Source organism: Sinocyclocheilus grahami, unplaced genomic scaffold, assembly GCF_001515645.1.
Source record: "Sinocyclocheilus grahami isolate Dianchi unplaced genomic scaffold, SAMN03320097.WGS_v1.1 scaffold1347.1, whole genome shotgun sequence".
Classification (NCBI taxonomy): domain Eukaryota; kingdom Metazoa; phylum Chordata; class Actinopteri; order Cypriniformes; family Cyprinidae; genus Sinocyclocheilus; species Sinocyclocheilus grahami.
In genome coordinates this window covers 231,976-243,239 of record NW_015506526.1, presented here as the reverse complement: position 1 = coordinate 243,239, position 11,264 = coordinate 231,976, and the positions used below count along the sequence as shown (strand labels likewise).

Sequence of the window (11,264 nt, the reverse complement as noted above, 5' to 3'; positions counted from 1 at the left end):
AAAAATGGCTGTCCACCAACGTTTTCCATCCAACCTGACAGAACTGGAGAGGATCTGCAAGGAGGAATGGCAGAGGATCCCCAAATCCAGGTGTGAAAAACTTGTTGCATCTTTCCCAAAAAGACTCATGGCTGTATTCGATCAAAAGGGTGCTTCTACTAAATACTGAGCAAAGGGTCTGAATACTTAGGACCATGTGATATTTCAGTTTTTCTTTTTTAATAAATCTGCAAAAATGTCAACAATTCTGTGTTTGTCTGTCAATATGGGGTGCTGTGTGTACATTAATGAGGAAAAAAAATTAACTTAAATGATTTTAGCAAATGGCTGCAATATAACAAAGAGTGAAAATTTTAAGGGGGTCTGAATACTTTCCGTACCCACTGTGTGTATATATATATATGCTTCTAATTAGTTGACAAGTCATGACTGAATGTTTTCTTAATTCCAAGTTGAGAATCAGGACATTCTCATAGAATGCTCTTTGATAATGTCTGCTTCAATCATGCAACATTGTTTTTTTTGTTTGTTTTTTTTTTAAAGTCCATCATTGTAAAATTTGCAATTTAAGTGAATTAATGTCACAAACATAATGGGTTTTTAAGTTGATTGAGCACATCATTAATCAAGTTGAGAAATGCATGTTATAGATATTCATTATTTCAAATATATTTTTGCAGAACATATATGCAGAAAATTTAATAAGCAAAATTCATTAACTTAAAATCTTAAAACGTATATCATTGTCATTTCTTGTTTCTGTAATTACATGCATGTATGGCAATCATGCTGTTTTTAATTAAAAATAAATGTATATGCTTAATTATTAAACTTATGATTTGCAATTGGAGACTCCTCAGTGATTCTCTTCTGAAACACTAGAACTAGCTGAATGCTAAGGTTACTGTTAATGGCATGTGCTGTACCTGCCGAGACAAATAGGATTCCTGCACTCAGAAGAATGTTATTTCTGCTGCTGTAAATCTGGCCCAGCCCGACACAAAGTCCCCCCAAGAGAAGTAGTATGGTACTCAGGATGGGGAAGAGACTGGATTCCCACACTATTCCTGGAACACACAGACACCTTAGGCAACCATTATTCTATTATACACATACACTAGCCAACATTATTACACGTTGAAACAAATGGTCCATACAGTAACAAAAATAAAACTACTTTAATTCTTTAGTTCTTCATACACGCCAGTGGTGGAATACCACTTTGAACTGTTCTTTGACTATAAAATAAAAAAAGAACTCACGGAGGAGAAACTCCAAGCTGTCTGTGTCATAGTCATTATCTACAGAAAAATGATTGATCCAATAGCAGCTCCCATTGTTGATCCCTGTTCCAAACATAGGTGATGCTGAATTTTATTAAATGAAACCGTTTCAGTTACAGTGTTTACGGTATATCAAAAGGTTCTACATTCTTCTATATATTCATATACATTTCCTGAAAAAAAAAATACCCTGATGCACTGTTTGTCCCAAAAGCAGTAAAAATGTGTTTAATGCGTCTATCATGCTCCGATGACCCGCTTCTCAGAAGGAATATTCAAAACCCCACACAACACAAATCAAACTTTTTTCGTTTCATCCGCCAAATGAACGCGGGTTGTTTCACTAAATTGTGTAAATTAAAAAAAAGAAAGAAATAAACAGAGTAGTTGATTTAGTATTTTACATTAATGGAACATATATATATATATATATATATATATATATATTTATTATTGAATAATAAAAACTAAAAGTCATTTATACGTTATGCAAATGTTTATCCAGGAGGGCTTCTTATCCCAGTAGGGACCATCTTATCCCTATAATTTTTTTAGATGACCCATACAGAATTTAAAAATAACAATAAAGAACTTTTTTTTTTTTAGGTTTTATTTTTATAACCATGTAAACTGAACCTTCCAATTTAAACAATGCAGATGTATTTGTATGGCTTAAACAATTTAACTCAACAGGTATATCAAGTAAATCAAGAAAGTATCATTTGCCATAATAATAATAATAATAATAATAAACAAACCGTACATGTTGCCTGCAATTTCCCTGAATGGCAAATTAACAAACCCAGAATTATTTCCAAAAAAGTTTAATGTGGATGCTGGAGCAACATCTGAATACCAATATTATTATGATTATTTTTTTCCTATAATGTTTAAATGTAATACAAGGCATTTACTTAATACAAAGGGGGGTGGGGTGTCACTGACGTTGGGAGGCTTCATGTGGAGTTTAGAGTGATATTTTTCTGGACATCAACTACAGCCAGAGGTCACAAACACAAAACATACAAGAAAATCTTAAGTGCAGTGTAAAATTTGTCATGGAAACCACAGACTCACATTGTTCTCAGTCTGAGTGCAGGCCACATCATTGTCAACAACAGAATTTAAACAGAAGCATTAACAACAAAAGTTGATTTAACATTCGTTTAATCAAATGTTTCAAGGTGAAAAAAGGGGGGGGGGAAATGTACCAAGGACTCCCTGACAGGCACTACTGGAGGTTGTGGATCATCTCTTCCTTGGCAATGAGATGAGTAGTTTTGTTGACCAGAGACATGAGAGAGTTCAGTTTTTGAGACCAGTCATTCAGAAGATCGTTAGGGTCCTTAGGCCGCTGGAAATTAATGATACCAGCGAGGCGGTCTACTTTTGCATAGATGGTTTTATTGACCACCAGGTTAGATAAGAACTCTTCTGATTCCTGCAAGAAGAACAAACATTTAAGCTGAATACTACTACATTTGTTGAAATGTAAAAAATTTTGATGAGCTATTATTGACAGAGAGAGATTGGGGAAAAACATTAAAGTCTCGATTAAAAAAATAAAGAAGAATAAAACAACAAGCATCAAATGAGTTTGAGATACATAATGAGACACATTATTTCATTACAGAACTCACATCAATAGTGAGGTCAAGCAGTGCTGCCATTCTCCCCATTGTGATGCTTGTGTAATACTTCGCCATTATTCTGATGTTCTGGTAATGGAGAGACAGACAGTTATCAATTAGCAATGGAATGAAATTGACAACACAAATCATAGTTCAAATCAGAACCTCAAAAACACAATTAGATTAGTTCATTTCAAGTTCTATTTCTCGCCAAAAATGTATTACATTGAAATAAAGACCTTAAAATAATAATATTATATTAAATCCCAGTATTTTGATGCATGTCTTTAGAAGACTTATATAGAGTCCATTAGTTCAAATGTATGATACGTTGTGTCTATAATGAAGCCTGGAAGCCTATTTTCTTTGTGAATGCATTGACAAGAGCAAACCAGTAGAACACTTTATAATCACCCATTTGTGTCCCATGGAAGTCATGGGTTTTAAACAACAATAATAATTAGATTAGATAAACATTTAGATTTGGGTGTGAATAATTATTTTAAAAGAGTGACAGGCTAAACACAGATATAAACATTTAGGCTTCCCACTTCAGCAAAAATAAGACCAACTCACATGTTCTACCACTCTGTTTTTCAGATCTTTCCATCTCTTTTCTCCCTCTTCGGAGTAGGTGAAGACATCAGTGTCCGGAGTTTCCATGGAACCCTCCCTCAGTTCCTTTCCATAATCCTCCACCACAGATGACCAGCGCATCAGCTCCATGGTTGTGAATTGTTTCAGGAGATCCCTGCAAGAGAGGGATATATTCGTCTACCTAACATGCATGTGACTCAGCAATTAACCAGCCGCATCCCTGAACTCTTGCAGAAACTCCCTGTATGTTTTGGCCCACTTACCTGTATTTGGGTATTTCCTCTAGTTTTTTGTCGATGCTGATTCTATGAACTAAATCAGACTGTTCATTGTCATAGGGTGCCAAAATCACATAGAGCACCACACTCTTCAGAGCCTGAAAGATACACGAGACATTGTCAGTTTTAAAAAGCACTAAATTGCAAATGTGACGATGTTTCTTTGTATTACTATGGTAAACAGCAAATCTAAAAAGAATAAGCAAGACAAGAATTACAATGCAAATAAAAAGGTACCTGCTGCCATTTGGAGGCATCTTCCAGGATACAGGGAGTGTCATATATGGCTCTGTAATGTTTACATATGGACAGGTAGGAGCCCTCGTGCTGATCAACTTGAATCATCAGATTGTAATATTTCAGTTTCAAATCCTAAGAATGAAAGAAAAATCTAATGGTTATATAAACGGAAAAACTGAACACACCTCCCACAAAGATTATAAACTGACAAGAAATCAGAAAAAATAGAAGACAAGAACAGAAGTTTCTTCAGAAAGTGAATGACAACCTCAGAGCCCTCCTCCTGGAAGAATTTAGTGTTGATCTTTTTGCTAATGATCTGTGTTCTAATGTAGTCCTTGACAGCAATGCACAGCCTCATCTGCTCCAGAATGAACTCAGCCTTCTCCTTCTTCTCCATTGATCCATATGTCTCCACCTGCAGAGAGTTCGATTGTTGAGAAATGTCTATTCAAACAAAGTGTGAATGTACTTTCACTCAGGCTGAGACGGTAAAAGGTTTTTACACTTTTTAACATTAACAATGATTACATACCAAGATTACATAATGATTAACTTATGTTTATTTTTGATGACATTTCAAATATCAGGCATGCTCATGTTTATCAGTAAATGTGATAAACAATAAAATAAAAAAATTTAACTCATTGCTCTTTTTTGTTCATACACTCCAAGATTTTTTGTTACACAAAATACATTAAATATTTTACATGAATAAAAAAATATATATTATAAATAAAAGTACTTAAAAATACTTAAAAAGAAAGCATCAACACACACTTTTGAATTTGAGTTCATAAAGCATCAGGGTACCCGAGTTCATAAAGCATCAGGGGAAATTATAATATTATTTTTACATTTCCTTATATTATTTACACACTTTCACGTGGTTTGTGAAATTTTGGGGTCTGATCTCTTAAACACTTTATCGTTAATTAAAGCTAAAACTATTCAAAATCATTTTTAAATGAGATATAGTTTAAATGAAATCAAATATAAATATTAGATGAAAAATATTAATTAAACCTGAAAAAGAACATCAGAAATGTTCATAATGAATATTCACATTTCATTTGAATAGGCCTTAAGAGCACAATGACGAGGCAGATCTCGTTAACACTCACCTGCAGTTCCTGCAGAATGGATGCAGCCTCTTTCACATCTCCATTTTGCTCTTTGATTTGGGCCAATGTTTTAGTCAGCCTAGCACGCTCAATCTCCACATATATCTACAAAAACATTGATATGCAACGTGTAAATAAAGTGTAAAGCTGATTATTGCATCAGAAGAATGAGCGAGCTCATAAGAAATAGATCTGGTAAACAGATTAAGCTAAAAAGAGTGCAAGTGGAGACCTTTCCAGCAGTGACGGTGCGTAGCGTGTCAATGAGTCGGAGTTTGATTGACAGGTCACTCATAGCATCAACATATGTATAACATTCCTGTACCATCTTTGTTACAGCCTGTAAAGGAAAATAAATGTTTATGTTAGAACCACCTATTTCATCCTCGGAAACCAATGATAAAAAAGACATTAAAAAAATTAGAGATCAATAATTTTTACTTGTTGCTTTTTCTCATTTAACCAACTATTGCAAGTGACAAGAATAATGGCAAGAATGACTTGATATTCTTGGAAGCATCAGAGGAAATAGGAGTGGGCGATATGATCTAAAATTCATATCACGATCCAGACGATATCGATATTATATTGCGATATGAGAAAAAAATTACAGGAACATTTTTTAAACTTTATATAACTAGAAAAAGTGAGGGATTGGACATAGACCTGAAAAGTCTTTTTTTTATTGTGCCATTGTTTTTCTCAAAAAGTGCAAACATGCAACATGAGGTAGGCCTGTATGAATTAAATTCAATCAAATATTGTGTGTTTGAGTTGGCCAGTGGTTCTCAAACTTGGCCCCCCTTTTGTAAAGAAAAATATTTTCAATATTCAATATTATTTCAATATTATCTATGTGAAAATAAGTGTATAATTGGAACAGTTCATTGTTGGAGCTGAGCTGAATGAGAGAGAGAGAGAGAGAGAGAGAGATGCAGAGTGTGTGCAGAGCAGGGGGACGCGAGGAACAGTATTAAGAACCGCTGCTTTAGAACATTGATTTTGAAACTTGTGAATCCATTAGAATCATTAAAGACAGAATCGCAAATCATATATGAATAGATTTTTACGTGCACCTCTAGTTTTCTCTTCCTCTTCTCTAAAGCAGTACAGCATGGCCTCGCCCCCTTTGCTGCCTTTTCCCGAGGGCGGTGTTATCTGGGTTTGTTACGTCACAAACCCGGGAAGTAACTTGTTGTAGTCCTTACCAGTCGTTTTTGTAGGCATTAAACTGCCAGAATTTTAAAAGACAATATCTCCATTTGCATTGAACTTTCAGCTTCGTAACTTTGCAGATATTGTTTATGCTCAAACAGCAACATTAGACACTACCTACCATTAAAAAAGTTAAATCGTGAACCACCTCTTTAATATTTTTGAGGAAACAATTTTTTCACGATTCTCTTGTGAATATTTGAACTGGTCCTTTGTGTCAGAGCGCTGGAGTTCGTCAGGAATAGAACGCGCAATCAGTTTACTGTCATGGATGTGTCGTGTCGTGCCGCATCCACAGCAGAGAACATCACTGGGTTACGCTGCTTTAGAACATTGATTTTGAAACTTGTGAATCCATTAGAATCATTAAAGACAGAATCGCAAATCATATATGAATAGATTTTTACGTGCACCTCTAGTTTTCTCTTCCTCTTCTCTAAAGCAGTACAGCATGGCCTCGCCCCCTTTGCTGCCTTTTCCCGAGGGCGGTGTTATCTGGGTTTGTTACGTCACAAACCCGGGAAGTAACTTGTTGTAGTCCTTACCAGTCGTTTTTGTAGGCATTAAACTGCCAGAATTGTAAAAGACAATATCTCCATTTGCATTGAACTTTCAGCTTCGTAACTTTGCAGATATTGTTTATGCTCAAACAGCAACATTAGACACTACCTACCATTAAAAAAGTGAAATCGTGAACCACCTTTTTAATATTTTTGAGGAAACAATTTTTTCACGATTCTCTTGTGAATATTTGAACTGGTCCTTTGTGTCAGAGCGCTGGAGTTCGTCAGGAATAGAACGCGCAATCAGTTTACTGTCATGGATGTGTCGTGTCGTGCCGCATCCACAGCAGAGAACATCACTGGGCTATATTTGCTTTTGTCACATCGCGCCGCTCGCGTCTGGTGTAGACACGTTGTTTTGGTATTTGTGAATCTTAAGTATATTCATAATCTGCTTTATGTTTACCTGGCACTGGAAGTACTTTCACAAACTGGTCACTTTTATGCTTAGAGCAGAACCATACATCGTTCATTTATATTTCTACATGTCTGCCTGCAATACAACTCTGATCCTTCAATATCGCCATCTAGTGGTCTGTTATTGATACAACCACAATTGCTACAACGGAGCACTCAAGCAGGTACTGCGAGTCATGTTGAGGTAATTAAAATGTCAAATTAATATTTTGCGCTCTATTTACTTATCAGACAAGTGACCGTATGATAAGCGGCAAAATTACGCAGTGTAGCCTAGTCTTTATCACCCTGCAGAGGTTTCTTTAAAAAAAAAAATCTGCTGACTGTACACTATCCCTCAGCCTTGCCGTGCCCCCCTTGCCATAGCTCCGCACCCCCCAGTTTGGGAACCACTGGAATAGGCGATTTTTGCTCTATTAATTTGGTCTGTTACGATGCTCTATGTGTTTGATTACTAATGCCTGTGTAGTACGGCGTTGCACACGGAGCACAAAAACGTTCAGCCTCGACTCTTTATCGTAATTTGTGTTAAAATTTGCAAAGCGTACCGAATTGAACAAAACTATATAAATGCAAACGACAGTTGAGATGTTCTTATACTGTATATAAAACCCTATTTAGAATAGACTGGTGCCATTTTTTTATATTTACAGCCTAAGGGCACCTACTTTACACTATCTATAATAGCCCCCGTTCTAGTATCTGCTGGTGGAGGTTTTTTAGGACCTCGGGAAGTTTAAATAATTTGTTTTCAGTGTGAAATGTGTTAGAAATGCAGATGGTATACAGAATGTAGAAGAAAGGGAAGAGCAATTGTATTAAATACCCAACACCGGTGAAGACTGGTTCCTCTCAAGTTTTTTTTTTCTACTATCGTCCTGGAGGAGTTTTGGTTCCTTCCTTGCCAAATGTCAAATTGAAACTCTAATTGAAACTACTGTAGCACTTATTTCACTGAAACTGTATTATCCTCTCTAGTGTTGATTCATTATACTTTTTTTTGTATTTGGTGCTCTTTGTGTCCCCAGTAAAGATCATGAACTCACTGCCTTAAAATGCAGAACAATATAGATTTTAAAGGTGTCTTAGTCTTAATTTTTTTTATTAGCGCTTAATACAATACAGACTGTGTCAAAGCAGCTTTACAGTGTCAAACAAGAAAATAGTTTGTCAATAATGCAAGAGGGCAATAACAAACAGTCAATTTTTCAGTTAAAGTCACTTCATTGATGTGTGAATGAATCTTTCTAACAATTTCTACAAGACATTTTCTAGCACCCAGCCAACATCATTGCTCCCCCACCTACAAGCCAAAAATAATATTGTAGGTGAAGATGGTGGTCTTGCGTGCCATTGACAAATGACCTTCTGAACACTGACTGCCAGGTCCCTTCTTTTATAGGTCGTGACAACAGTTGAGATGTTCTTATACTGTATATAAAACCCTATTTAGAATAGACTGGTGCCATTTTTTAATATTTACAGCCTAAGGGCACCTACTTTGCACTATCTATAATAGCCCCCGTTCTAGTATCTGCTGGTGGAGGTTTTTTAGGACCTCGGGAAGTTTAAACAATTTGTTTTCAGTGTGAAATGTGTTAGAAATGCAGATGGTATACAGAATGTAGAAGAAAGGGAAGAGCAATTGTATTAAATACCCAACACCGGTGAAGAATGGTTCCTCTCAAGTTTTTTTTTTTTCATCACTACTATCATCCTGGAGGAGTTTTGGTTCCTTACTTGCCAAATGTCAAATTGAAACTCTAATTGAAACTACTGTAGCACTTATTTCACTGAAACTGTATTATCCTCTCTAGTGTTGATTCATTATACTTCATTATACTATATATAAAAAAAACTCATTCTTCTTTTTAGTATTTGGTGCCCTTTGTGTCCCCAGTAAAGATCATGATCTCACTGCCTTAAAATGCAGAAAAATATAGATTTTAAAGGTGTCTTAGTCTTAATTTTTTTTATTAGAGCTTCATACAATACAGACTGTGTCAAAGCATCTTTACAGTGTCAAACAAGAAAATAGTTTGTCAATAATGCAAGAGGGCAATAACAAACAGTCAATTTTTCAGTTAAAGTCACTTCATTGATTATACAATGATGTCATCATCATCCAGTTCAGCTCTCTTCCAATAGTGTCTGTGCGATCAAGCTGACAATATCGCCAGAAATTAAGCATCCCCAACTAAGCAAGCCAAAGGCGACAGTGGCAAGGAACCAAAACTCCATCAGTGACAGAAATGGAGAAAAAAACCTTGGGAGAAACCAGGCTCAGTCGGGGAGCCAGTTCTCCTCTGGCCAGATGGAACCAGCATGGCATGGTTTAATTCCAGGCTGCAACACAGATCAGATTGTGCAGAGGACTTGTCTGGTTCCCGTGGTCTTGTCCCGATGGCTGTCTAGTTGACGAGGTCTTCGCAGGGGATCTGTCTCTGGGGTGCATCTAGTTGACATGGTCTCCACTGACATTCAGGGCTGTAGAGGTCATCTCTGTGCTGATCAACCATCTGGACTGGATACGGACTGGATCTGGGTGGCTACGGTGACTTCAGAATCAGAATGAAACAGACTAATATTCGCGTATACCATTCTTCTTATGATGTAACGAGTACATCAGGTGTTATGAGAAGTGTTCCCGGTTCCAGTTGACCTAATTAATGCAGCCTTACAATCCTTTAATGGATTTGAATTATAGAAATGTGATAGTGTGTTATGTGTATGCCAGGTTAAAGAAATGGGTCTTTAATCAAACCACTCCCAAATAACGTTAGGTAGATAATTCAAGAGTTAGGGCGCTAAATAGGAAAAGGATCTACCATCCGCAGTTGATCTTGAAATTCTAGGTATTATCAAATGGCCAGAGTTTTGAGAATGCAGCGGGCATGAAGGACTATAATGCAATATGAGCTCGCTCAAGTACTGAGGAGCTAAACCATTCAGGGCTTTATAAGTAATTAGCAAGATTTTAAAATGTATACGATGTTCAATAGGGAGCCAGTGCAGAGTTGACACAACCGGGCTAATATGGTCATACTTCCTGGTTATAGTAAGAACTCTATCTGCTGCATTTTGGACCAGCTGGAGTTTGTTTATTAAGAGCACAGAGCCCAATAAAGCATTACAATAATCTAACCTTGAGGTCATGAATGTATGAATTAACATTTCTGCATTTTACATTGAGAGCATAGGTTGTAATTTAGAAATATTTTTAAGATGGAAAAATACAGTTTTACAAATGCTAGAAACATGGTTTTCAAAGGAAATATTGCTATCAAACAGCACACCTAGGTTCCTAACTTATGACAAAGAATGAACAGAGCAGCCATGAAGTGTTAGACAGTGTTCTAGGTTATTACATGCAGAGGTTTTTGGTCCAATAATTAATACCTCTGTTTTTTCAGAATTTAACAGTAGGAAATTATTAGTCAGCCAGTTTTTATGTCAACTATGCATTCCATTAGTTTTGCGAATTGGTATGTTTTGTCGGGCCTCGAAGAAATATAGAGCTGAGTATCATCAGCATAACAGTGAAAGCTAACACCATGTTTCTTGATGACATCTCCCAAGGGTAACATGTAAAGCGTGAAAAGCAGCGGTCCTAGTACTAAGACTTGTGGTACGCCATACTCTACTTGTGATCAATATGATACCTCTTCAATCAATTCTACAAATTGATTATAGTCAGATAGTAAAGTAAGATTTGAACCATGCCAATGCACTTCCACTAATTCCAACATAATTTTGTAGTCTACTCAGAAGAATGTTGTGGTCGATAGTGTCAAACGCAGCGTTAAGATCCAGTAGCCCTAATAGAGAAATACAACCATGATTGGATGATAAGAGCAGGTCATTTGTAACTCCGATGAGAGCAGTCTCAGTATTATGATACTGCCTAAATCCTGAC

At 36.3% G+C, this 11,264-nt stretch overlaps 1 protein-coding gene and 1 pseudogene across 1 annotated transcript; both read right to left on the bottom strand.

The window, feature by feature from the left end:
• The window catches only part of LOC107569450 (voltage-dependent calcium channel gamma-4 subunit-like), a 3,258-nt pseudogene extending 1,899 nt beyond the window's left edge, over positions 1 to 1,359 (bottom strand).
• A 732-nt stretch (positions 1,360 to 2,091) lies between these two features.
• On the bottom strand, positions 2,092 to 5,565 carry LOC107569449 (26S proteasome non-ATPase regulatory subunit 12-like). Its single transcript, XM_016255553.1, has 8 exons — positions 5,386 to 5,565; positions 5,154 to 5,258; positions 4,298 to 4,447; positions 4,027 to 4,161; positions 3,775 to 3,887; positions 3,491 to 3,665; positions 2,924 to 3,001; positions 2,092 to 2,724 (listed from the first exon to the last, which is right to left on the bottom strand). Exons 1-8 carry the CDS (start codon positions 5,563 to 5,565, stop codon positions 2,515 to 2,517), a joined length of 1,146 nt encoding a protein of 381 aa, XP_016111039.1. The 3' UTR covers positions 2,092 to 2,514.
• Positions 5,566 to 11,264: the final 5,699 nt, after the last annotated feature.

What these genes read in the sequence shown, in the direction of transcription:
- LOC107569449 (XM_016255553.1), bottom strand. Translation starts at nt 5,565, where the DNA reads ATGTCTTTTTTATCATTGGTTTCCGAGGATGAAATAGGTGGTTCTAAC. An exon ending in GAGGAAATACCCAAATACAG is followed by an intron (nt 3,666 to 3,774) that starts GTAAGTGGGCCA and finishes CCTCTCTTGCAG; the next exon opens with GGATCTCCTGAAACAATTCA. An exon ending in AAAACAGAGTGGTAGAACAT is followed by an intron (nt 3,002 to 3,490) that starts GTGAGTTGGTCT and finishes CTCCATTACCAG; the next exon opens with AACATCAGAATAATGGCGAA.